The following is a 26,517-nucleotide window of genomic DNA, read 5'->3' as shown; positions in this document are numbered from 1 at the left end:
GACGACAACACGAACTATACAACATCGCGTAGGTGTTTCTCAATACCCTGCTGTGTGATGTTACAAAATCCTGCGCAAAAGCTACCTTTCAATTTATTATCATCAATGGTGTAGCAAAAATAGAAAAAGAAACAACAACAACAACAAAAATATCCTTGAGATGAGCATCCAAAAAAGCATCTCCCAAAAGCATATTCCACATCCACAAAATTCTATCCAGCATCTCGCACTCTCACCAAACTCTCATCTCAACCAAAAAAAAAGCTCCTTTTTGGTCGAAAATTTTTGCCTGTACACCGCGTTTGAGAAAACTTCAGTCGTCGCGAATACGAGTCCTTGCACTGTTATACATCAGAAAATATCTATTCACATATATTTGCAAAGGATATACTTTTTTTTTGTTGCTTTTTTAAAAAGAATTTTTAATTTCAATTTAAAGGATTTTAAGGACTCTAACTTAATCTGACCTTTAATTCTTAGTTAATTGCTTATAAATAATATTACATGGATTACATTAAAAATTGTGAAGTGAAATCTATATAATTTGATTCACAGGAATTTTCTTTCCTGTGAAAAAAGGATACATTTTTCAATAAGAAAAAAAAAAAAAAAGTATCCTCTTCTCTCGAGAGTGAAGAAAAAAAAAAAAAATTACATAAAACCAAGGCAAACAGCTGCTCTCATCCTGTGGGCTGTTGTAGCGCTTAGGTTATCATTATATGTATATCCCTCAACCGTCTTTCGTCCTTACAACAAAAAAGAAAATTTGTAACAAAAAATTAAAGATGGAGTGAATTAAAAAACGTCCTTTTTCGGTAATACACACCCAGTTTGAAAAAAAAAAAAAAACATTTTTAGAATATTGAAACAAAAAAAGTTTTTCGAAAAGTAATTTAAAATATTGTAAAATTTTGTGCATACATTTTTCGGGAACAGAAAAAGATGTATAAAGTGGAGAAAATTCTATCAAAGGATTCTCTAATACGATGAAACGGGGATACAAAAGAAGACGAAAGGGCCATCGCCGATAAATTGTTTCGGCCAAACCCATTTTATTTTTCTCTCTGTTAAAGAAAAAAACAACAACAACAACAAACGATATCTTTTTCTTGATGAAATAATACAAAAAAAAAATATATAATTCCAATATTTTTATCCAACAAAAAGGATTTTTTTGAAAAAAAGGAACAAAAAATATATATAAATTCCATCAACAACAACAAAGATCCTTATACCAAACCCTTAAAATAAAAGATATTACGCAGTGAATTTATATCGCTAAAAATAAATCATTCCACAGTAAAATATAAAAAAAAAGGATAACCTTTGCACCCTTCCTCAGCAAATAACATAAAACAAAAAAAAAAAAAAAAATAAAAAAATATATTACAAAAAGGATACAAAAATTCAAAAAATAAGGACCGAAAGGAATAATTTTTAGATCATGCTCCATTTATTATCATATTTTATTTGGATACGAATTGGTAAGTTTTGGGACGTCTTCAGCAAAAAATATAAAAAGGATCAGTTTAGACCACCTGTTTGGGAGAGAGTTAGGGAAGATGAGATACAAATTTTCATCTTTGGGGCTATGCCTTGAAACAATATGGCTGCCGGATTGTATCTTAATCTAGGATATTTTTCAAAAATATTTAAAAAACCAAAGATTTATCAGTTTTATATTTGAAAGTGAATCGAAAATGAAAAAAAAAAAAAAAATAAAATGAAAAAATTGTATGGATTTCTAACTTATCGATATGTACAATTTTTTTTTTTTTTTTGAAAGTTCATCAGTAACGCCCTTGCAATAATATGTTGGGATTTTATCATTTATCTAAAAAATCTCTCTTTCTCTGTATTTTCTTATTTACTCTCTCTCTCTATGATTGTGCTCTCTCACAATATCTTAAGTGTTGTGTTGGTTTTATGTTGGAAAATATTTGGGCAGCATTATAGTCTATCTGGAGCTTTTTTTAAATTTTTTTTTTTTTGAAGATATTGTTGGTGATTGAGAAGTGTGATGAGAAGATGAAGGTGTAAATGTAATTGTAATTTTTTTTTTTTGAAAAGTTTAAAGGAATTTTATTTTAACAAAATAGAGATGGTTTTTCTATGTAGATAGGATTATTCTGGACATAATTTTTAGGGTGTTGTGTGTGTTTGGAAGAACAAAAAGGAATAATTTTAACTGAAAATTGGTGTTTAGCATATGGTTTGAAAATGATGTTTAAAAATTGAGTAATTTAGTTAAAGAGATAACTACTATAATTCTTAGGTATACTTAGATCTGTTCCTAGAATAAGTGAATAGTTTGAATAGTGATAGCTTGTAAGAAAAAAACATAAAGTTGACAAAAATCTTGACTATATAAGGTTTTTATTTGACCTTCAATTTTAATTCAAATAAAATGAATTAATATTGATAGCAATAACTTGTAAAGTATACCTACTTTTTTTCAAACTTGTTTAATGTACGTATATTTTTGTATTTATTTATATCAAGTTGAACAAAATTCTTAAAATTGTTTTAAGCTTAAGAACAATTAGATTTAATTTTTAAAAAAGGTATTACAAATCATTTTTACAAATTATTTTTGAAGAAAGCTTTGGAGAATATTAGAATTAAGGACAGTAAGTTAGGACACTTTATATCCAAGATTTGAGCAGGCTGAATCATTTGAAGTCTTTTAGAGAGTAGGTAGAAGTTGGTGAGGATTTCAGATGACAACTGCATGACTATGCATGATTTGATCCTACTAAGGTTTAAGGTAGGAAATATACCAACAAGGGTTTATTGATCAGAAAAACCTGTATCGAATGAAAGCCTTAAATATTTTACTTTAATAGTTCTTTGAAGATAGCTGCACTTTAGAGAATATTGAAACTGGAATATAAAATGTTTTCTAGAGATAGAATACAATCATATTTTTAACATTAAGATTGAGACAGTTGCATTTAAACCAGCTGGAATATATTATGAAAGTCATTTTAAAGCTTACGGCCTTATACCTTTATAATATATAGTATACTAGCTGACCCGGCGGACTTCGTTCCGCCATTTCTTGTATTTATTTCTATTTTCGACTTTGTAATTTGTCATAATTCCCAATACAAAAAGGAAATCAAAACTTGAAAAGTTCGTCCAATTAATTTAAAAATATTCACTTTTAAAATTTAAAAAAAAGTGGCCTATGTTAAAAAGTTTTTTAAGTTTTTTAATTTACCATTGTGAAGCTTGTAGTGAATGTAGCGTTATGTGTGATATATCAAATGAAAGGTAATATTATCAGGATGCTCAATAAAGATAAATCAAATTTTTGTAAGCTCCAGATCAAAAGATGCAATGTGTTGAAAAATAGAGTTTTATTTTACCGTTATTTCAAATTTGTCATTACAAAATTAATTAAAACTATGTACAAATATAGTCTTGCCTATTATCTATCTACACTGCTGTAAATTTCATTCATTTATCTATTAAAGAAAAAAAGATAAAAATAAAAAACTGTTAAAAACGGCCACACAGAGAAAAATAGACCACATAAAATAGAACAAAAACAATAAGATTTCTCTATGGTTTTCATCCAAGAAGGAAACCTTATTAAAACAATTGGGTTTTCCTTATTGTTTTAAAATCTGCAAAAAAATAAAAAAAACCATGACCAGGCTGGGAATCGAACTGGAGACTTCAAATCATTAGTCGCACACCTTACCACCTGAACCAACCTGCCATGAAAATATTGATCGCGATTTTTGTTCAAGTGCTAACTTGCAAAAAAAATCAACTTTTCAGTCAAATTTTAATAAGATTTTCTCTATAAAAATAATAAGAAATCTCCTTAAAAAAACCTTATTAATCGTTGATTTTAATAAGATTTCCTTATGAAATGTATGGACGGTAAAACAATATGGCAATCTGTTAGTTTTTAGCGGGTCATATTTTTCTCTGTGCAAGAAACTTGGGACAAAAAAAATTGTTTTTCCCGTTATTCGGTCAAAAATCATTTTAAAAATTCAAATTATATACATGCGCATGATTAAAACCTGTATTTCCTATACATTTGAAATTTTTTGCAAACTTTTAAAAATTCCAAAAAAATAAAGGACTACTCAAAAATGTCTCTAAAAATTAGGTTTTTTTTCAAAAATTTTTATTTCAAAATACAGGGCCTATGAAAAAAATCCGTTTTAGACCCCTAATTTTTTTTTTAAATATCTTTCTTATGGTGTAACTCAAATTTCTGTGCAAAATTTTGCGTACCTGTAATTAGTCTTTTGTCGAAGGTCTATGACTGCAAAAAAACCCTCACAACTTGGTTTAGAAATTTTTTGAATTTTTTCAATACCTTTTTTAACTATTGAATGAATTTGTCTATCATTTAAAAAAAAAGTCAACTCTTTACGACTTACCGTTTAGAAAATAGCCTCTTTTTTCAATGTCGTGTAACCCCTATTTACCCTATAAAATCTTAAATTTTTTTTTTGCCTTAAACCTTCTCCTCTTATGGCTCTTTGATTTAAAAAAGAAATTAAGAAAATAAGTCAGTCGGTGTGGCCGGTTAGCGAACGTACACAAAACCAAACTTTAATATATATAATAGAATATACATTATGGCGTTCGTTATTTAGGTTTTTCTTCGAGAATCAAGTTCCTAAGTTTCCACTGTTTCTAAATAATAAAAAAAAAAAAATCCTCTAATTTTTTCAGATTTTTATTTTGACACTAGATGGCATGGCGCTCCAAGAGCATTTAAGTTTTTTATCATTTGAAATAGGTATGTGTTGGCTTATGAGGCCATGTTTTTAGATATAGACTTAAATCAATTGTTTCTATATTAAACAAAGTTTTCAAAAAGGTATAAACCATTTTTCTAGGACCAGGGGTTTAGTCAGGACATGCATTTTTTTGTTGGGTTGCATTTTATTTTTCATCCTATTTCATTATGCTTGTTTTAATAAAACATGCTTGCTTTAATACCCCTAAAAAATAATGCATGCCCTGACTAAACCCCTGGTCCTAGAAAAATGGTTTATACCTTTTTGAAAACGTTGTTTAATGTAGGTAGACAAAAACCTCGTCAAAAAAATTTAATTTAATAATTTTTGTTGGGCGGTATACCAAGTTTGATTTTAACTAGATTTCCAAGAGATTAGGATTACCAATTTGTGTAGTATTTTTAACGTTGTTTTTCGAATTCGATTTAAAATTAAAATCAATATGGAATATTGAAAATAAAAAGCAAATAATAAATGGGTCAAGTCCACTTCTCTATAAGTTGGATGTTTTCAGTTCTTAAAAATGAAGTATTTTGTTTTATCTTAAATAGAATAAAAGAAAGAAATTTTGAAGATATAAATCTATTGATCTGTGAAACATTTATTTCCAAAGTTCTTTTAGTCTGAGAAAGAGCTCCTTAAAGTTCAATATAATGCACAAATTTCAAATGGACTTATTTTTATTATTATTCTGAACGTCTCAAATGTAGGCAATTGAGCAATGATAACATTAAAAAAAAAAAACTGACCAAGAGTTTTATTTTGTTCAGACGATTCCTCACCTTTGTAAGTTTGGAATTAACAATGTGGAACTTGGCGGTGAAATGAGGCACAAAAACATTGCGTTAACGTTAATGTTCGAGCAAAATGTATTTTGTTGTGTAACATTTTTTTACATAAGTTTATGAAATTTTAAAATAATTATTTCTATCAAATTTAATAAAAAATGTCCAATTTTGTTGTGTACATTAGATAACTTTGTTAGTTCTAAAGAGCCTTTATTTTCAGTTTTTGTTGACCAAAGAAGAAATTATGGAAAAATCTAATTTAAAAATTTGAAACGCAATGCAGTTTAATTTTTTCAGTTGTCAAAATAATTTTGAAATATAAATTAAAGGAAAACATATTTTTTAATTTTGATAGTAATGGTTTTGTTTCTATTGAGACACGTAATAAAGTGATGAATAACACTTAAACTATAAAATCCTATTCCAGCCAATAATGTACTTGGTTGCTGAATAATAAAGAATTTTTCTTAGCAATAGAAATATATTTTTGATTGTTAAATTCCTTGCTCAGTTTGTAACATTAAAAAAAAAGAAGATAATTAGGATAAGACAAAAAGTTACGCATACGCCACAGTGATCCACTTTTAAAGAATTCATTACAATTAACTGTCACTGGCCGTACATTAAGACAAAGTTTTATTTGAAACTTTGGATAACACATTAAAATCTTGAGTGTGTTTAAAGTTTCAAATTTTAGCTATTTCTCGATGATCAATTTTTTTTTCGAATTAAATTTTAATTTAATGAGTTTTATGGTTTTTCTCATAGTTTCTATAGCCAGAACAAAATTGAAATGGTACCACACGGCACCAGATTTGCAATACAAAAAGAATCATCAAAATTGGTTGACTCAGTCTAAAGTTATGAGGTAACAAACATAAAAAAAGGCTTGTACGCGTCTTCTCCGTTACCGGTTTATCTGTGAATAATTTGGCTACGTTTAATTAGTTTTTCGTGAAACTTCTAGAACATCAACTTTATTAACTTAAGACCTACAAAGTTTCAAGAAAAGAGATTGCTTCTTCAACTAGATAAACTGGAAACAAGGTCAATATAAATGTTTTCTCCGTTACTTTGGAATGGCCGTTTTGGTAAATCCTGCGATCAAGTTTTAAAAGGGTTAAATATAAAATAATAAAACAAACTTTGATCTTTTATTAGTTTGAATTTCTGTTTGTTGAATCCAAACAATGTTTTGAAAATATTTAAAATAGCCAAGAAGTATGCAAAGGATTTTTTCAAAAATATTTTCTTATTATTTGTTGCCTGGACAATAGGAACAAATTCTATCTGGATGACTGGATTAAAGTAAAACTCTGTATGTTTCTTATTGGTTTTCAGGATTCTTCCGCTTCTTTGGTTTTTATTGAGTGATTCTCCGAGAAAAGAAACAGTTTTATATTTCGTCGATTCAAAAGAAAAACTCACTAACTGCTATTTAAATTTGTTTCTTTAGAAATTAGAAATATTTTTATTCATTTTTAAAAATTCCGTCATTTAATAGGGTAAATAGGGGTAAAACAAAATTGGCTATTTTCTAAACGTGACAATGTAAAGAGTTGAACTTTTTTTTAATCAATAGATAAATTTATTGCAAGTCTGACAATGGTATTGAAAAAAATTCTAAAAAATTTCAAAACCAAGTAATAAATGGTTTTCTAAAACTAAAACATGAGGTAGACCTTTGACGCAGTAGTGATTATAGGTAGGGGAAATTTTTTTTGACAATTTGAAAAACGTTATTCGAAAGATAAGAAAAAAAGAAGTTAGGGGTCTAATGCGGATTTTTTTTTAAGTCTCTGCGTTTTGAAATATGAATTTTTGAAAAACACCTACTTATATTGGGGTATTTTTGGGTGAGTTTTTATTTTTTTAAATTTTTCGTAGCGTTCAAAAAATCTCAAACTTATAGAACATGTAGTCTATGACCGCATACATGTGGTATTTTAAAATTACCAAAAAACGGGAAAAATAAGTTTTTTGTCGCAAGCTTTTGACCGTTTTTAACCGTTTTTTATTTTTATCTTTTTCTCTTCAACAGATAAATAAATGAAATTGTAAATAGATAAAGACTGGACTATATCTTTGCAAAATTTCAATCAATTTTGTAGTCACAATTTTGAGATAAGGGTAAAATAAAGTTCTATTTTTCAACAGGTTATATCTTTTGATCTAGAGAAAATACAAATTTGATTTTTATTGAGTATTCTGATGATATTACCTTTTATTTGATATATCACACATAACTGTACATTCATTACAAGCTACACAATGTTAAATTAAAAAGCTTGCGAAATACCTCAAAACACCTGTGAAGATCTGTTGATCATGAACAGAAACCAGTGTGGGAAGTACCGTAATCTCAGTTTGGAATTTCGACATGGTTGGCTTTAAATAATTCTAACTTTTTTTCTAGGCATCGCAGAAATAAGATTGAAACGTCATATTAAAGTTGAAAAAATGAGCTTTCACATGATATATTATAGGTTGTCATTGAAAAAAATTGATTCAAAAGCATGCGAAGATAAAATAATATATTTCTTTTGCCTTTTTGATAAAAATTGATCGAGTTAATAAATTCTAGCTCTTTTTGTAGATGTATAATAGACATGATCTACATATATATTTTGAGCTGAAGCAATAAGCTTTCAGGTGGTACAAAATTTATTATAATGTTGTTATGTCAAAAAAATGAATTTTTGGGTGATGGAAGTGATTTTTTCACTTTTTTTTATAAGAAATGATTGTTTTTAATCAATTATTTTAATACTTATTGCGAATTGTAAAAATTTAAAAATGATTTTATTCTTTAGAAGAAATGTTTGGCTTTTTAATTGTATAATTTTTTTTTGTAAGCTTTTAAAATAAAAAAAAATTAATATAATGAGAAAAGAAAAAAGGTATTTTTTTTGTAGAGTATAATATTTTCTTATTCAAATTTTAAAAAGAACATAATAAGAATAATTTGTTACAAAACTTCAGTGTTAGTTTCCAGTTTGTTTGCTTGTACGACATAATTTATTAAAAATAAAATTACTTTAGGCACTGTGTTTCTTAACTTTATGTTATAATAACAAAAAAATCAGCCTACGGCTTTAATTCTTTGACAAAATTCCCCCAAGTTATATTACGAGTATTTTATGAAATGTAGGTTACAAATCGCCTGCTACAACTAAAGTCCTTGTATGAAATTGAAATATCAAAGGAATTGCTTTTTTATTCTTTTTGTCACTTAAAAAACATAAAAAAAAACATATTATTGACTCAACTTTCGAATCTAAGTATCTTTTTTTCTATGTGAACAAAGATTTTTATATCATCATCTGTCGATTGCAATTGAAAATCAAGAAGTTTCCAACTATGAACACCAAAAGCAAAAAAAAAAAAAAAAAAAAAAAATCAATCCACCTTGCAGTTGCTTGAAGCATCCAACAGATGCACCTACCTATTCCTAGGGGGTGCATGTGTAAGGATTCAAATTGTATATATCTTTCTCATTCATTCACACAAAAAAGACAAAAAGTCAGACCAGAGGTTAACAAGGCGAACAAACAAACATTCATTGGGTTCATTATTAATCTGAATATGACTTGAAGCGTTTTTAACAAAAAGAAAATATATATACATACTCGTTGTCTCATAGCCAACCTCCCCTAAAAGATCCTGAGATAAAGTGTACTATTATATAGCTAGTTGTTGTTATATGATTGCATAAACGTATAAATGTATGTATGGTACCGTACCTACTCAATATGGGTCGAGGTTTTGCTATTTATTGCATTCTGTTTTATTTGTTTTATGTCTCTGACTATTTTTGTTGTTTTTTTTTCTGTTTTTTTTTTTTTTTTTTTTAATTTACAAACTAATATTTTATGCAGAAGATGAAACTTAAAAGTTAGGTTCTTAAGCGAAAAAAAAAATCCTTGCTTTAGGATAATTAACTTTCTCTGATGGGGAAGAACTCGCGTGTGCATTGTATATGCAGAGATTTGTTGTGTACACTTCGTGTCATTTGATTGAGGTTAGTTTTTTTTTTTTTTTCAAACCAAAATTTGAATACTTTGTTGAATAATTAATGTTGGTGACTTTAACCTTTCTTTTATGTTTTGGGCAGATTCGGGAGATGGAATATATCAGATGAGGGGAGGATACAATCGTTTTTTACTAGTAAAAAAAAAATGACATTAAAAATGTTTCTAAAATTTCCAAAAAAATTTCTCTTTTTCGAAAATTTGATTTAAAAAAAAAATTAAATAAAATCCACAAATTTAAATCTCTTTAAAATTTAAATAGTCATGTCCGATCGTTATCTATTTTTTTTTTTTACGAATGCATAACTTGATACAATGCAACACGGATATAAGAAAGTCTAAAAATCCCTGAAATGTATTTCTTATATCCGAGTTTTTCTTATACATATAAAAACTTCGGATATAAGAAAGAATATTTCTTTCGTTTCAGCTCAAAATATTTATATCGACCATGTCTATACAACATCTACAAAAAGAGCTAGAATTTTTTGAACCCAATCAATTTTTTCATCAAAAAAGTAAAAAAATCAATCTTTTTTCTCTCATTAAATCAATTTTTTTAACTGACAACCTATGATAAATTTTATATCATCTGAAAGATTACTTCACTTTTTATATGAAGTATCAATCATATTTCTACCATGCTAACAAAAAAAGTAAGAATTTTTTAAAGGCAACTATATGAAACTGAGATTACGGTACTTCCTACACTGGTGGCTGGTCATCGGCAACAGATCTCCACAGGTGTTTTGAGGTATTTTTCAATTTAAGATTGTGTAACTTGCAGAGCACGTACCGTTATGTGCGATATATCAAATAAAAGGTTATATTATCAGCATGCGTATTAAAGTTACATCAAATTTGTATGTGCACTAGATCAAAAGATATAACGTGTGTAAAAAAAAGGAACATCTTTGTACCGTTATCTCAGAATTTTGAATATAAAATTAATTGAAATTTTGTACAATTATAGTTTATTTAATTACCTACACTGAGGGAATAAATAAATTGAAGTTGAAACGTCGTTGATTGAAAGTTGAACTACTTTGATTTATGTGACTTTAAGATACGAAACCATCAAAAATTAACCTATTTTCCACATTGATTTTAAAATGTTCATCTTCAACGCAAAATCATTCCGAATTATAGTTAAATCAATGTGGTTTTCATTGATTTAACGTTGTTTTATCGTGGCGTTTCCTTGAGTGTATCTACAGTACGAATTTCATTCATCTATCTATTAAAACAAAAAAGTTATAACAAGTTGAATGTTCGTGTTGCGTTTTCGTTTCATCTTGTTTAAAATCACTACGATACTAAAGAATTTTTAACTTCAAAAAATTTCAAAACACAAAACTTAGCTTGAAACGGTCTCGGAATTTAAAAAAACGGGGAAAAAATGTTGTACTTTGAGATTCAGTCCATAAAATCTGCACCAATTTGGTGCTTGAGCAAAATAAAAAAATATTTTCAAAAAGAACAAATACTCCTTTGTTTAGAACTGTAAAAAAATCTGAAATTGACCGAAAAATTACTGATTAAAAAATCGTTGAAAAATGAAAACATTAAAAAACTGTTTTTTGACGATAATTTGAAATTTTGAGAGTCTATGAAAAATTTCAAATCAGAAGTATGATGTCCTCAGTAATACCTACAACCTCTGCTAGGTCACTTCCAAAGTAACTATCATGATTATTTTGTAACACAGTGTAAGAAATAGTATCCACGTTGAAAAAAGACTCATTCAGAGTTAAAATTGTAGTATCTTTCAATTAAAAAACCACTTAAGTTACGTAGTGACTAATAAAAACTAGTTTAGTAAAGTAAAGTAAATTTTTGATGTTAAGTTACTTTTAGGGAAGGATTAAAATGTCTTAATTTTAGGTAAATCACTTACCTTGAAAAATGCCCTACTTTCAAAATTACATATATTTTTATTTAATGACAAAAATTATTGATATTCACTTGAATAATGCCAAAAATAAATCCTCGGCTAAAAATTTAACCAAATTCACACAGCACAGTGAGCGATTGAATTAATGGGCCACTGTGTTGTATGTGCAACTTTTTTATTGACAAATGTTCAATAAAACAGTATTGACTGTTCCCGTGTCAGTTTTCTTATTTAAAATTCCTTTACCAATGCACTTATGAGTATATAACTCAAGTCCTTTTTACCATATTTTTCTAAAAATCCACTTAAGCTTTTTAAAGATCATAAGCAATAGAGTATACAAAATCAAAAATAATTTTAATGCTTTAAATTTATACATACATTATTGGTAGGTTTTTAATTTTGTTGAAATATTTGTACAAACACTTAAGTGATTAAAAACCAAGCAAAAGTCGATCATAAAATATGTAAGTATACATTTATATTAGGGGTATTCACGTAAACGGGGAAAAACCCATAGAAACCGTAGAATTTTCTATCGGTAGAAATGAGCTGTCAAAATTTGTATGGGAAAAATACAGGTTTCAACTCCAATAAGGAATAACTAATGGAGGCTTTTTAGAGAAGAATAAATGCATAAATTAAAAAAACAAAATGCAAAAGTCATTAAATAAAAAAACAAACAAAATGCAAGTATGTGTTTTATAAGCCAATTTGCTTTTTTTTTTCAATTTTCAACGCGAATGCATGACAGCGACTCTTAGCGGTCATTTTAAAAATTAAAAAAATCTTTTTATACTTTTTTGGATCCAATGCAACTTTTGCGGGGGGTATGTTTTTTTTTCTTATTTTTCAATTTAATTTTTTTACCATTCAATGTGGCTCCGGCCCAATGGGCAGGATTCACAGTCAGAAACAGTGTCTAATTGTTAATTTAATGATTTTTACACATAATAATAAATTGAATTTAATCTTGAAAGGTTGAGAGGTTGCGTTGTTTTTATTCTTAATGATAATATATATAAAAACCTTAATGCAAAATTTGGTTCCGCTACCACAACTTTTAAGGGTTTTTCGGTAGTAAGTTAGCAACTGTAATAATAATATGGGTTGACAGATGAAAAACAGGTATAACTTTTTTCAGAGACGTCAGATTGCCTTTATTTTAGATTTTTTGGAATCATTAAAAAATACCTTGAAATCATGTATCATATGTGTCTATAATACCATCCTCTTTTTTTGCTAATTTTGAAAAACCCCATTTCGCGCTTTGACCTTGAAAATCGCGACTTGCGGACATGAGATTTTTCTAGACTTTGGAGGTATGTTATAGAATGCCAAAACGAAGGTATTGAGCAAAAAAAATTCTATTAGCATTCATTCCGAGGTTTAACCCTTATTTGACTGGATTAAAATTACATTTTATTTATTGTTGCATAGTATCTATGTACATATTTGCAAAATTAGCTTGACTTTATTTTTTGAAGTGAAAACTTCTTTAGTATCGTAGTGATTTGAAACAAAATGAAACGAAAACGCGACACGACTTCAACTTGTTATAACTTTTTTGTTTTAATAGATAGATAAATGAAATTTGTACTGTAGATAGGTAATTAAATAATATATTATTGTACAAAATTTCAATTAATTTCATATTCAAAATTCGGAGATAACGGTAATAAGATGTTCTTTTCCAACACACGTTATATCTTTTGATCTAGTGCACATACAAATTTGATTTAACTTTAATACGCATGCTGCTAACATTACCTTTTATTTGATATATCATACATAACACTACGTGCTCTACAAGTTACACAATCTTAAATTGAAAAAAATTTAAAAATACCTCAAAACACCTGTGGAGATCTGTTGGCGATGACCAGCTATCAGTGTAGGAAGTACCATAATCTCAGTCTGGAAATTCGACATGGTTGACTTTAAAAAATTCTAACTTCTCTTGTAGACATCTTTGAAATAAGATTTATGCATAATTATACAAGGTGAAACAATAAGCTTTCACATGGTATAAAATTTTGTATAGGTTGTCAAACAAAAAAATTGATTTAATAGCATGAGAACATAAAAATAAATGTTTTTTTTTTGCTTTTTGGATGAAATTTCATCGAGTTTAAAAAATTCTAGCTCTTTTTGTAGATGTCTCATACACCTGATCGATATATATATTTTGAGCTTAGACAATAAGCTTTCAGATGATATAAAATTTATATAGGTTGTCATATAAAAAACATGGATTTGAAGGTGATAGAATAAAAATAGGTAGATTTTTTTTTTTTTTTTTTTTGCAAGAAAAATGATTTTTTAAGGTTTCACTTCTACCACGTGTGAATTGCACACATGATTTTTTTTAATTGAACAAATTTTATAAGTTCAATTTGACGTTTAACTAACAGCTGTTTGTTTCCCGTGCTTACGCAATTATTTTCTGCTGGGGTGTTCATTTAAACCTTTTGCGGAATTTTCTATTATTATTAAATTATTTCGTTACGTGAATAGCCTTATTGTTTTAAAGCAAATGACGCGTAGTGTAAATTATTTTTTTGTTTTAATGGGTTTTTACGGGTAAATATAGTTCTTGAATAATACTTACAAAAAAATGAAAGTGCTTCAACACTCTCTAGATGTTTATATGCTATACAAGCCTACAAGTGCCTAAAGGCAATTGAGATAAATGTTATAAGAGTAGTAAGATGGTGCACATGTAAGAAACTTCTTATGTTGTCGTTGTTGTTGTTCTAGTTATAGTAATATTTGTATTGTACCTACCTTACTTATATTATAGCTTTACCAAGGATACAGGAAAAGAAAGTGCACTCAAAAAGTGTTAATTCCGACAGAGTTAAGATTTGAAATTTTGAAATGTTTTGCGGTTTCTTATTTTTTTGTCAAGTATTTATAATGAGAGGGAGGTTGAAATAGGAAAAATTGTATTTCAAGTATGACGTCACTATATTTTTGTACAAGTACATGGAATATAATAATTTTGTCAACACTTAAACTCAATTTTTTAAAGTGCAGTTTATGTTGGACTCCCCTTGACATTGAATGCTAAAAAAAAGTTTTAATATATACCAAGACTTATTTGATGTTGCGTTTCTTCAGTTCAAATTGATTGAAGAACTTCTGAAAAAGGTGTAATACGGTTCAAAAAAAAAAATCTGTGAGGGATAGGTTTCAAGCCAAGTGAATTTTTCTGAAACAAACAAATAATTCAATACAAGATTCATCTCTTATTTAATGGCAGTCAAATAGATTGAGTAACGAAAATAAGATAGCAACATTTTGGTACAGATTTAATAATGCAATATCTAGTTCGAAGTGTTAACGATTGGAATCGAAAATTTGTTGCCTAAAGCTCATCCTTTATAAACATCATGCAAAATTTTGAATCAACAACTATATAATAATTGTGATAGTTAGTGACTGGTTAACTTAAGTTAAAATGTTTCACCATTTAATGAGCGATTAAATTAATGGGTCACTCTGGTGTATGTGTAATTTTTTTATTTTTGTTGAAATTTTAATATCAATTCTTCTATTTTGGGAGGAGGTTAAGTCATATTTGTTGACAATTCGTCGTTTTTCTTAATTATTTTTTGAGTCCTTTGACGGCTTGCATATGATATGTGCTGCATTTCAGCTAATCTTAGGGTCAGCTCACTACTTACTACAGGTATTTATACTTACAGTATACAAACAATTCGGTTTTTTGTGACCTTATTATTACCTATAATAGCTCAGAAAACAGTAAATATTTATTTCGTAGCAAACTTTTCATTTTTAGTGAATTCTTATTACCATTTCTAAATAATAGGTAGATATGGTTTCAATATATCGAAATTTCAAAAAATACAACAATTGCAGGAAACATCATAGATAATTACACTGGTCGGCAAAAAAACAAAAAAAGTCGGGAGCAAGAACTCTGTAAGGTGATTTTAATAAACTTGAGTGTGCTGAATTCAAAACAGTTTATAGATATTTTCCATCACGTCTAGTTTTTGAGCTCTGCTCATCACAATTTTAGTTATAAAGTCCCAAAAACTTATTTTAAATGAAATGTTTTTTGACATTTTTTGATCTAAAAATATTATTTTTCTATTTTGCTATTTTTTCAACCGAATCAATAGTCGAAAACTGAAATTTACTTCAAATCCGCTTCAAAAACCATAAGTTAACTTAACCACTAAGATTTTGAGATATCATACCTTTTTATACCAAATATCTTTTAGAAAAAAATAATTTTGAAAATAAAAATAAACGTACAATAAGACGATAAAATATGGCTTTTGAATATTGCATATGTAGTTTTGCGAAAAAAAATTTACTCACGGTGGTGATGAAATTCAAAGCCAAAAGTGTTTTTGACCTGTTAATATTTAAATATTTCGAAAACTTGACGTGCCAGTGAAATTTTGACTTCAGTTTCGGAATCAGCACACAAAAGTCCTTTAAAAAAGTATGGTTTGGTTCAAGCTCCATTTTCGTTGCCGACCAGTGTTGTTTGTGGCAAGACACTCCATAAAGGAGCAACGCCTAGGAACTAAATAACTCTCAACGATTCTTACAATTATATCCGAGTTCCGAGCCCGAAGCAGGGATGCACTTTCTCTGGGATACAAACCCCAGGCTTTTGCGTCACTTTCTATCACACTTACCATTGTGGTAAGGGATACAACAACAAATAACCATATTTGAAATATATATTTATCAAAAGGCAAATTTTTACCAGTAAAATACTGCAATTTTTTTCTTGACCAAATTTATAAAAAAAAATATTTTTTTTCTAAGATGGCTCTAACAAAATATTATTTATGCTATTTTATAAAAAAAAACACTACTGTACTGTTTTTTTCTGTATTAAATAAATAAAACTAAATATTTAGAAACAGTTTTTCCACTTTGGAACTGGATTCTCGAAAAAAAAAAAAAAATATAAATAACGAACGCCCTAATGTTCATTATGTCCCGGTTATAAGTCGGTCGAAAGTAATCTATTACTTTCGATTTACTTTAAATTCTTACAATGAAAATTCAATTAATTTTCTAAAAAATATGTAAAATTTTTCTATACAAAAAATAATTAATGTTTTAATAGAAAACTTAGTCACAAATTGTTAGAAACAGGTCATTTGGCACTGAAAAAAATTTAATTTTGTTAAAATTTAAATTTTTTTTTGATTCCACTTAATTATTTTTTTTTTTTCTTTAAATATTAAATATTAAGTTTCTAGTTTTAAGAAATAATAACAATAACAAAATGATATATTTTTTTTTTAAGTTACATCATAAACAGGTCGTTTTCTTCTTTTCGGTATTTTTCTATTACGGTTTTTTTTTTAAATTTGTGTCTTGGATTGCAAAATTCTTCTTCCGGTTTTTAAAAAATTGATAGTGCAAAATAGTGTCCTCGTGCTCATTTTCTTAACCTTTTCGAACCCAGATAGAACAATAATGTATGCTACTTCATCTAAGCCAAAAAACAGAACACTTTCTGGACTAACATTTTTTATATAATTTTTTCAAAATTATAACCATATAGGTATATAAAAAAAATTAAAAATTGCAAAAAAAAAAATGTGAATTTCAGTCAATTTTTCGATAAAAATAAACGAACTTGCTCTTAGAGTTAAAGTTGCTTAAATTTTTAAGACTTTTTATATTGAAATTTGGAAAAATAAAAATAAAAAAATAAAATAAAATTTGAAATCAAATTGCCCTCCAAAACAAGTATGCAGTTTTGATTGATATATTAACATGCATTTTTAGACAAAAAATTTTCAAAATCGTTAGAGCCGTTTTTTAAAAAAACTAATTTTCTTAAAATAATTTCTTGGAAAAAAAGTTTTAAAATAAAATTGGTATGCCATTTTGTAGAAATCACTAATCAACATCTAAAAACAAAATTTCAAAAAAATTCAATTTCCCGTTTTCGAAAATTTGATTTTTCAAAAAAAAAAAAAATTCAAAATTTTTTCAAAAATCCAAAAATTATGTTTTTGGAAATTTTATTTTTGGTTTATATTTAAATTTTATAAATACTTGTTCACAAAAAGTTTCGTTCAAATCGAATAAGTGGTGTCGGAGATAAACGGATTTGAAAAAAAAAAATGGTTCTATGGCAGGTACCGTTAATAATGATTTTCAAAAAAAAAATTTTTTCATTAGAAGATAGACCTTAGCTTAAAACTAACATTTGAATTTCTTAAACAAAATCGTTGGAGCCGTTTTCGAGATATTTCAATTTTACTAAAATCGTTATTTGACGAATACCGTTATTTTTGGTCCAAAAAAATTAATTCCAAAAAACCCTCTGGAGAGTCGCCAAATAACGCTACATACCAAGTTTGACATCAATCGGTCCATCCGTTTAGGCTGTAGCTGCGTTTACAGACAGACAGACTGACAGACAGACAGACAGACGGACTTCCGGGACCCACTTTTTTTGGCATTCTCTACCATCGTAATGTCATGGAAAAATGTCATCTCAACTTTTTTTTTTTTACGAATGCATAACTTGATATATAGTACCTATATCGCAAATAAAAAATTAAAAGTATGATATTTGACTATCTTTTTGTACTAATCTAGTACAAGAAATGTGGATACAAATGATGAAGAATTTTAAAATTCGGGATAATGGATACAAAATTTTGGAATTATGACCCCTACCCAATTATATCACAATAAAAACTTCTTAAATAGTGTTTGGTTATAAATAAAAAAAAAATAAAAAAAAAAAAAAAACAAAAAATTACGTTTTCAGTTTGAAAAGTAAGAAACTTTTGTTTGTTCGTTAAATCAGCCCTTTTGACAAAGAAGTGCATAGGAAAAATATAAAATTTTCACTTAAACCAATATCGATAAAATGCAATTACAACTAAATTACAAAAATAAATATTTAGCTTCCTAATAAAAAATATTACAACACGCTTTAAACGATGAAACAGATTTTAAAAAGTAAAAATGAAATTAGATGGTAAAGAATTTCATCATTACTGTGAAAGAGTGAAGTAATGTAAAAGGAAAGACTTGAGCCGTTTTTCGGAAGGATTCTCCATATACGCATAGAATATTTCAAGAAAACAGAAAAGTGTTATAACGAAACAAAAAACCTAAAGAAAATTCCCAGAACCCTTGTACACATAAATAGAAACAAAAACAACAACAATAACAAAAAAATAACACGTTCACAATTTTGCCTTCAGACACTCTTTGGACATATTCACAATAGTCTCGTCTCAAATGTGTTTAAAAAAAGCTATAGATACCTAATTCCATAAAATTCCAAAAGTATTCACATTAAAAATAGAGTTTTTGGAGACTTTACATTTTTGTTTTGTTATTTTTGTATCTACCTCGTACTAAAGGAGTCAACATTTTTCGAGATATAAATGGTTAAAGCTTTTTAACTACAAAAAGCAGAGGCACCACCAGTCAGCATCATATACCTACTTGTATTTTACTTTGGAGTCAGAAGTGGAATTTATTATTCATCTTCTTTTTCGAAACTCTTGTCATCTCGCTCTTGCTCTCTCTTTTTCTCCCACTCTCTCACTTTTTTGAGAATCTTTCCAAAAAATCAAATTCTCTGAAAACTTCAGGAATTCAATTTTTGTGCATCCTTTTTTGGATATATGTAAAATTTCGAATATAATGAGTATATATATATTTTCCTACGACTTTGAGTTTGTAGGTACACATGCGTTACGATGAAAAAAGCTTTTGTTCATTCATCAATTTCTATACCTACTGGTACATTGGAATATTGAACGAGATAGATGAGATGTAACGAAGGACATATCGCCATGTATAAGAGACACAGGATATAGCAAAAATTTTAACATGAATGAGGGCGGCACAGTGCTGTAGACGACGAAGAGCATGACATGCTCAACATTTTAACATTGCGTGCATAATAAAGATTCAAAAAGGAGATACACACCAAACCAAAAACACAAAGAGAGGAGCCGCAAAAATTTTCGAATCCTGCCTGAATCCTGTAACTTTCTGCCTGCCCTACCTCACGACGAAATTTTATGAGTTTGGGTGCGCCCAAGAAAAGTTAATAGATAAAAAGAGCCATCTATAGTTTTTTTTTTGTTCTTTGTTGTTGTTGTTTTTTTGTCTCAATGTGTTAGATGGTGGAGTAGCCAATGTGTTGAGACTGAATGAAGATGAGGTTTTTTTTCTGATGGAGTTTTACATTTTTTAAACTTTTTTTCTTATATTAGTGTCACAGGTGAAATTTGATGTGATTTTGAATAGAGATGTAACGATTGCGATTTCAGTAGAGCGATTTGCTTCAAACTTGGTAACTAACATTTTCTTGATTTTCGTAAACGACTTTGCCGATTTCAAATTTCCCTGTCGGCCAAAAGTTTGAGAAAACTTTAGGTAAAAATGAAAAGTAAAAAAAAACTAAGAAAATTTGAAAGTGCGTAAAATATGTAGGTATTATTTACTCAAATAAACATCTCAATTTTTTTTTTTTGTGAGTTGTTTTCGTCAGAAAAATCCGTAACTAAAGGAATTTTATGAATTTTTTACAAACCGTGCCAAACGAGTAATCAACTAATCGATTTTTCCTTGTGATAAAGTTTTTCAACTATCTTGTAAAAAATTTTACATAAACAAGGCATCGAACACGAACATCAAACACTTCTCGCAAATTTAGGCAGGTCAGCCTATAAAAATTAGACCTCTTACTTTCTACGGCATTCTTATATGCATTATACTTTTATTTCACCGTTACTTAATAAGGAAATAACTTACCTAATAATAAGCTTGACAGTAATGCTATAGGGAAATGTATAGATTTGGTTTTTAAGTTACATTTTAGTTTCGTAAAGATAAGGTTTTTTTCGAAGTGTTCTCAAACATTGGCCACATTAAAAAAAAAAGAGGTTTTCTGTAAAGGTTTACGGACGATGATTTTACGTGACAACGTCGTAAGAAAACAGGTTGTGTGCTTTTAAAATGAGTCAATTGAAACGTTTATTTATTTCAAACAATCAAAATTTACAAGAAAAAGTTAAAAGAAAAAACCTTTTTTTCTTTTCTAATTATATTAATTTTTTTTTTAAACTTAAAAAAAAAAATTATACCATTAAAAAGCCAAATATTTCTTCTAAAGAATAAAACAATTTTTAAATTTTTACAATGCGCAAAAAGTATTAAAATAATTTATTAAAAACAATCATTTCTTATGAAAAAAGTGAAAAAATCATTTCCATCACCCAAAAATTCATTTTTTTGATATAACAACTTTTAATAAATTTTATACCACCTGAAAGCTTATTGCTTCAGCTCAAAATATATATATCGATCATGTCTACTAGGCATCTACAAAAAGAGCTAGAATTTTTTGAACTCGATCAATTTTCATCAAAAAAAGCAAAAAAAAAACATATAATTTTATGTTCTCACGCTATTAAATCAATTTTTTTTAGACAACCTATAAAAAATTGTATATCCTGTAAAAGCTTATAATTTCACCTTTCATATGACGTTTCAATCTTGTTTCTGCGATGCCTAGAAAAAAAGTTAGAATTTTTTAAAGCCAACCATGTCGAAATTCCAAACTGAGATTACGGTACTACCCACACTGGTTTCTGTTCATGATCAACAGATCTTCACAGGTGTTTTGTTTTGAGGTATTTCGGTTATGTGTGATATATAAAATAAAAGGTAATATCATCAGAATGCTCAATAAAAATCAAATTTGTATTTGCTCTAGATCAAAAGATATATAACCTGTTGAAAAATAGAACTTTATTTTACCGTTATCTCAAAATTGTGACTTCAAAATTGATTGAAATTTTGCACAGATATAGTCCTGTTTTTATCTATTTACAATATAGATTTTATTTATTAATCTGTTGAAGAAAAAAAGATAAAAATAAAAAACAGTTAAAAAAGGTCAAAAACTTGGGACAAAAAAACTTGTTTTTCCCGCTATTCGGTCAAAAACCATTTTGAAATACCAATTTTTTGCACATGTATGCGCACTGCGCACAGTCATAGACTTCATGTTCTATAAGCTTGAGATTTTTTGAATGCTACAAAAAATTTAAAAAAATAAAAAACTCACCCAAAAACACCCCAAATTAAGTAGGTGTTTTTCAAAAATTTATATTTCGAAACGCAGAGACTTAAAACAAAATTCGTATCAGACCCCTAACTTTTTTTTTTATTATCTTTCGAATGACGGTGTTCAAATTGTCAAAAAAAAAATTCCCCTACCTATAATCACTACTCTGTCAAAGGTCTACCTCATGTTTTAGTTCTAGAAAACCATTAATAGCTTGGTTTTGAATTTTTTTAGAATTTTTTCAATACCATTGTCAGTTTTGCAATAAATGCATCTATTGATTTAAAAAATTCAACTCTTTACATTGTCGCGTTTAGAATATAGCAATTTTTTAAAATTTTGTTTTACCCCTATTTACCCTATTAAATGACGGAATTTTTAAAAATCCTTCATTTGTATTAAGCATTAGGTTATTATCTTTAAAATAAGATATAAAAGATATTTGTATCTCTCATAGTTTATTTTTAATTTTAAATTCAAATTTTTTCCGCACTGCGAAAGTGCGAGAGTGGAACGCTAGAAAATGGCGTCACTTTTTTGTGGTGGCTGCCATATCTCATCGATTTATAACACGTTATCACGTCATAAAGAGAAGGCATTTTTGGATGACTTTTTTTGAAAATTTTGGAAAATTTTGTATAAGAAAAAATCTAAAAATGGCTGTAACGATTCAATCAAAATCAAATTCCATTATTAGTTTTGAATTAAAAACCTCTTTATTAGACCAGTGCCAATACGGTTAGCAGAGGACAAAAGCTTAAAAGTTATTAGCAGCATAAGCATAATACTTGTGCAAAATACTTGTGAATAATTAACTTCTAACAAACGAATTGTTAGAAAGGGGGTATGTATACGAAAAAGTGCGGTGGGTTTCAAAAATCGTAGTATTTTAAGATTCCTGTCAATAGGATTCTATTTTATTTGGTCAAAAGTAGACCTCCTATCGAAAAATGTTATATACAAAAAAATGAACATAATACGGAAAATTATCTACAACTTGAACTCAAAACATTTTTTTATACAACAAAAATATTGAGAGAAATGCAAAAATAAATACAATTTTTTTGTTTTTTTTTCAAAAATAGTTGGATTTTAAGAAAACTTAAACTTTGTATGTTTTTAATTTTTTTGCAAAATATTAATTTTTGACGAATTTTATTTGAAAATTATAGCCAATTTTTCAATCAAAAAATTTAGGAAAATAATTTCTGATTTTTAAAAAGTTTTAAAAATATGGTGTGCTTTAGAATAAAACCTTTTATTTAATTTACTATACCTAATGTAGAAAAACTACATTTTTGTTTCAGAAAAATATTGGGTAAAATTGAAACACAAAAAACGATGTTTTAAACTTGATATTTCTGTAAAATTTTGCCTTATGAACCAAATTGCACATTTCTAATGGACTTTGACCTTCTATAAATTCAAATCAAGTACCAGAAATTTCAATTTGGGGATCTGGGGTAAAAAAATTTGGGATAGCAGTTTTTTTTTTGTTTCCAATATTTTCTGAAATAAAAATATAGTTAGGTTTTCGCATATCTTTCTTTAAAGGCTTGTGGTCATTTATGGGTTATTCACGCAAGTTGACCGTTAATATGAAAATATTGAAAGCCAACGTGTAAGATATTGAATGACAACACCTAAATACTTTCAACTTTAACTTTAATCATTTCATATTTGTATAACTTTAACAATGTAATTTACAAAAAAAAAACAATGCATTAGATATATTATTAAATATCTATCTATCCAAAAAAGCAAAAAACAACTTCAAGTCAGGACCCTGCATGGGCCCCAAATGCTTTTACTTCAGGACTTAAGGAATTAAATTTAAAAAAAAAATGTTTTAATTATTTGTTGATGGATTACTAAATATGACTTTAGGAACCCCAAAAAAATATGACTTCGGGGATCCAAAAATATTATATGAAGGGTCCCAAAAAATAATTTTTCAGGAACCCCTCTAGTTGAGAGGCAATCAAATATTAATTTGGGGGCCCCAAAATCTATTAGATAATAAGAAGAACAAAAATATTCCTCAAATTTTCTGATGACATGACAAATATTATTTGAGGAACAATCAAATGAAAAATTAAATATCAATTTAGGGCCCCAACATAAATACATCAGGGCCCAAAATAAAAACATTACGTTATTGGTGACATTCCGAATATTACATCAGAACAGAGGCCCCAATACCTATTAATTCTTGGCTCCAAAAAAATTATATTATATTTTAGGGGCCTCTAAGTACTTAATTTTGAGGCCCCAAAAATAATTTTTCAGGGGCCCCAAAAGAAATAAACTATGTTTGATGATGAACAATCAAATGTGTACACATTACTTCAGAACAGAGGCCCCAAGAACTATCAATTCTAAGCTAAAAAAAATTATTTTAGGGGTCTCTGAATATTTAATTTTTGGGGCCCCTAGAACAAGTATTTACTACTTTTATGATAAAAATTTTAAGTAAGTATATCAAAGTGCATTACGAACATATTAAAACATTAAAATAAACCTAAAAATAAATTAGCCATACAAAAAAATGTATGGCGTATACGTACTTTTTTTGTATCTAAGGGGCCCCCAAATATCAAAGGGGCCCCAAAATTTAGTCTTGCCCCGGGGCCCCCACGACTCAACGTACGCCACTGGCACTAACTAATCGTTTAAAACGATGTATGGCGTATGAGTGATTTTTTGTCACATGATGGATATCAATAAACTAAAACGTACATAAAATGTGGGGTAGCATCCAAATCTTTTTTTATTGAAAAGTAAAATATTCAAATGAACTTATTGAGTGCAAATCATTACAAAATAACACGTTATACTCTATTATAAAAAAAAAACTCTCTTCCAAGAAAGGTGTATCTGAACAAATCTGGTACATTTTAATTACTATTTTTTTTTTTTTCCTAAAACAAAAACCCTTCAAGATTTAATATAACAAAATCCAAAGAATTTTTATTTTTTATCACTTATTTAGTGTTTGTATTATGTGATGAACAAGCGACAGCATTTCCGAATTCAGCAGCAGCTGCAGCTGCTGCATCCGGTGGAGGAAGTTCGAAAATTGGAGTTAGACAAGGTTCGGCGAGACAATTTCTTGGTTCGAGTTTTGTCAGAGACGATAGATCCCCTTTGCTATCACTACGATATGGACAACAATCACGTCCATCACGTCGCGGGGATCGCCACGATATCGATCATAATGGAATGATGCAACATCAAATAAGACAACACCATCAACATCAAGATGGCATGGATGATGATATGTTAGATCAGTATGAACCACATCCTTCAGACTTTCCACCACATCCCGATGATGATTATTTCGGACAAGACATCCCAAATTATTTGGCTCAAGAAATTTACACAACAGAACCGTTACAACCAGGTGGTGGAGGTGGTGGAGTGGGTAATAATCACGGTGGTGGGGGAATTGTAAGTAACGGAGGAGGATATGATAAGTCTGATCCACGTTATCGAGCTGCTGTCAATGCTCGAAGGCCATTAGTAAGAGGGGATTTGTATGGAGTTAAAGAAACTGGTGATCGAAAAATTGATACCCAACGTGGAACGGAACGATTTTTGGGAATGTTAAATACCCGGGATAGAATATTTAGACCACACATAGCTTTGGTTAGTGATATCTTGTCTCCGAATGATGGATCTGTACACGAGTGTGCTAATAACTGCAAGGACACTCAATGGACTTGTTCAATGTCATGTTCTTGCATACCAAAAAGCGAACGATGTGACAAAGTTCGGAATTGTGATGATGGTACTGACGAGCAAGATTGCGATGGTAATGACGATATGATTAGTAAAATCCAAATGACTTGTGAATCGACTGGAGATCATGCAATGTGTCCGAAGACTTATCGATGTATCAACAAAGAATGGCTCTGTGATGGCGATGATGATTGTGGTGATTATTCGGATGAAACTCATTGTGGTAATCGAAGTAATTGCACAGATGATCAATTTGAATGTTCGAATGGTTTTTGTGTTCCAAAAACTTGGGTCTGTGATGGCGAAAATGATTGCAAGGATTTTTCTGATGAAGCTAATTGTTCAAGAATAACGTAAGTCTCCCATTTTTTTTTCAAGACTTTTTCGGACTAATTTTCTTATCAATTTTTCTACAGTTGTTCACAAGAACATTTTCCATGTGAAGATGGTTATTGTGTATCACTGGCATTCCGCTGTGATGGTGAAAAAGATTGTGCTGATGGATCAGATGAACGAAATTGCCAAGCTGTTATGAATAGTTGTCCAGAGGGAGAATTCAAGTGTCGTGGAGGATTAGGTGGAGCTGGGGGTCCTGGTGGACAGTGCGTCCTTAACAGATTCCGATGTGATACTGACAATGATTGTGGCGATTGGAGTGATGAAGAAAATTGTCCAAAGAAACCATCCAGTTGTACGTCAAATGAATATAAGTAAGTGAATAAATCAAAATTAATAGTTATTCAGTTTTATTTCAGCATTTTTCTTCAATTCTTCCAAAATTTCGTTAGATTCACTTTTAATTCCGAAAATCTTCATAATTTCTTTGTCCTTTTTGAAGCAATTTTTTCTCAATGAAGTTCGGTTCAACATGAAGACTTTTAATTCCGAAAATCTTCATTAAGTTTGTGTAATTTTGAACAATTTTTCTGCAACATGAAGACTTTTTATTCCGAAAATCTTCATAAAGTCTGTATTCTTTTTGAAGTGTTTTTCCTCCATGAAGTTCTGTTTGACATGAAGACTTTTAATTCTGAAAATCTTCATGAATTCTGTGTACATTTTGAAGTAATTTGTTGCTCCATGAGGTCTTGTTCAACATGAAGACTTTTAATTCCGAAAATCTTTATAAATTTTGTTTGCTTTTTAAAGCAATTTTTTCCTCCATGAAGACCTGTTC

At 28.6% G+C, this 26,517-nt stretch overlaps 1 protein-coding gene across 1 annotated transcript in view; it reads left to right on the top strand.

Moving 5' to 3' along the window:
- The first annotated feature begins 329 nt into the window (after window positions 1-329).
- Window positions 330-26,517, top strand: part of LOC129910372 (low-density lipoprotein receptor-related protein 4) — a 43,162-nt gene continuing 16,974 nt past the window's right edge. Inside the window, exons 1-3 of the mRNA XM_055987726.1 lie at window positions 330-1,484; window positions 24,565-25,693; window positions 25,757-26,050. Coding sequence (XP_055843701.1) covers window positions 1,445-1,484; window positions 24,565-25,693; window positions 25,757-26,050 — 1,463 coding nt within the window. The 5' untranslated portion in view covers window positions 330-1,444. The remainder of the gene's footprint in view (window positions 1,485-24,564; window positions 25,694-25,756; window positions 26,051-26,517) is intronic.

The sequence above is a fragment of the Episyrphus balteatus genome, chromosome 2 (genome assembly GCF_945859705.1).
Source record: "Episyrphus balteatus chromosome 2, idEpiBalt1.1, whole genome shotgun sequence".
NCBI lineage: Eukaryota > Metazoa > Arthropoda > Insecta > Diptera > Syrphidae > Episyrphus > Episyrphus balteatus.
This window is presented reverse-complemented; position numbering and strand designations above follow the sequence as displayed.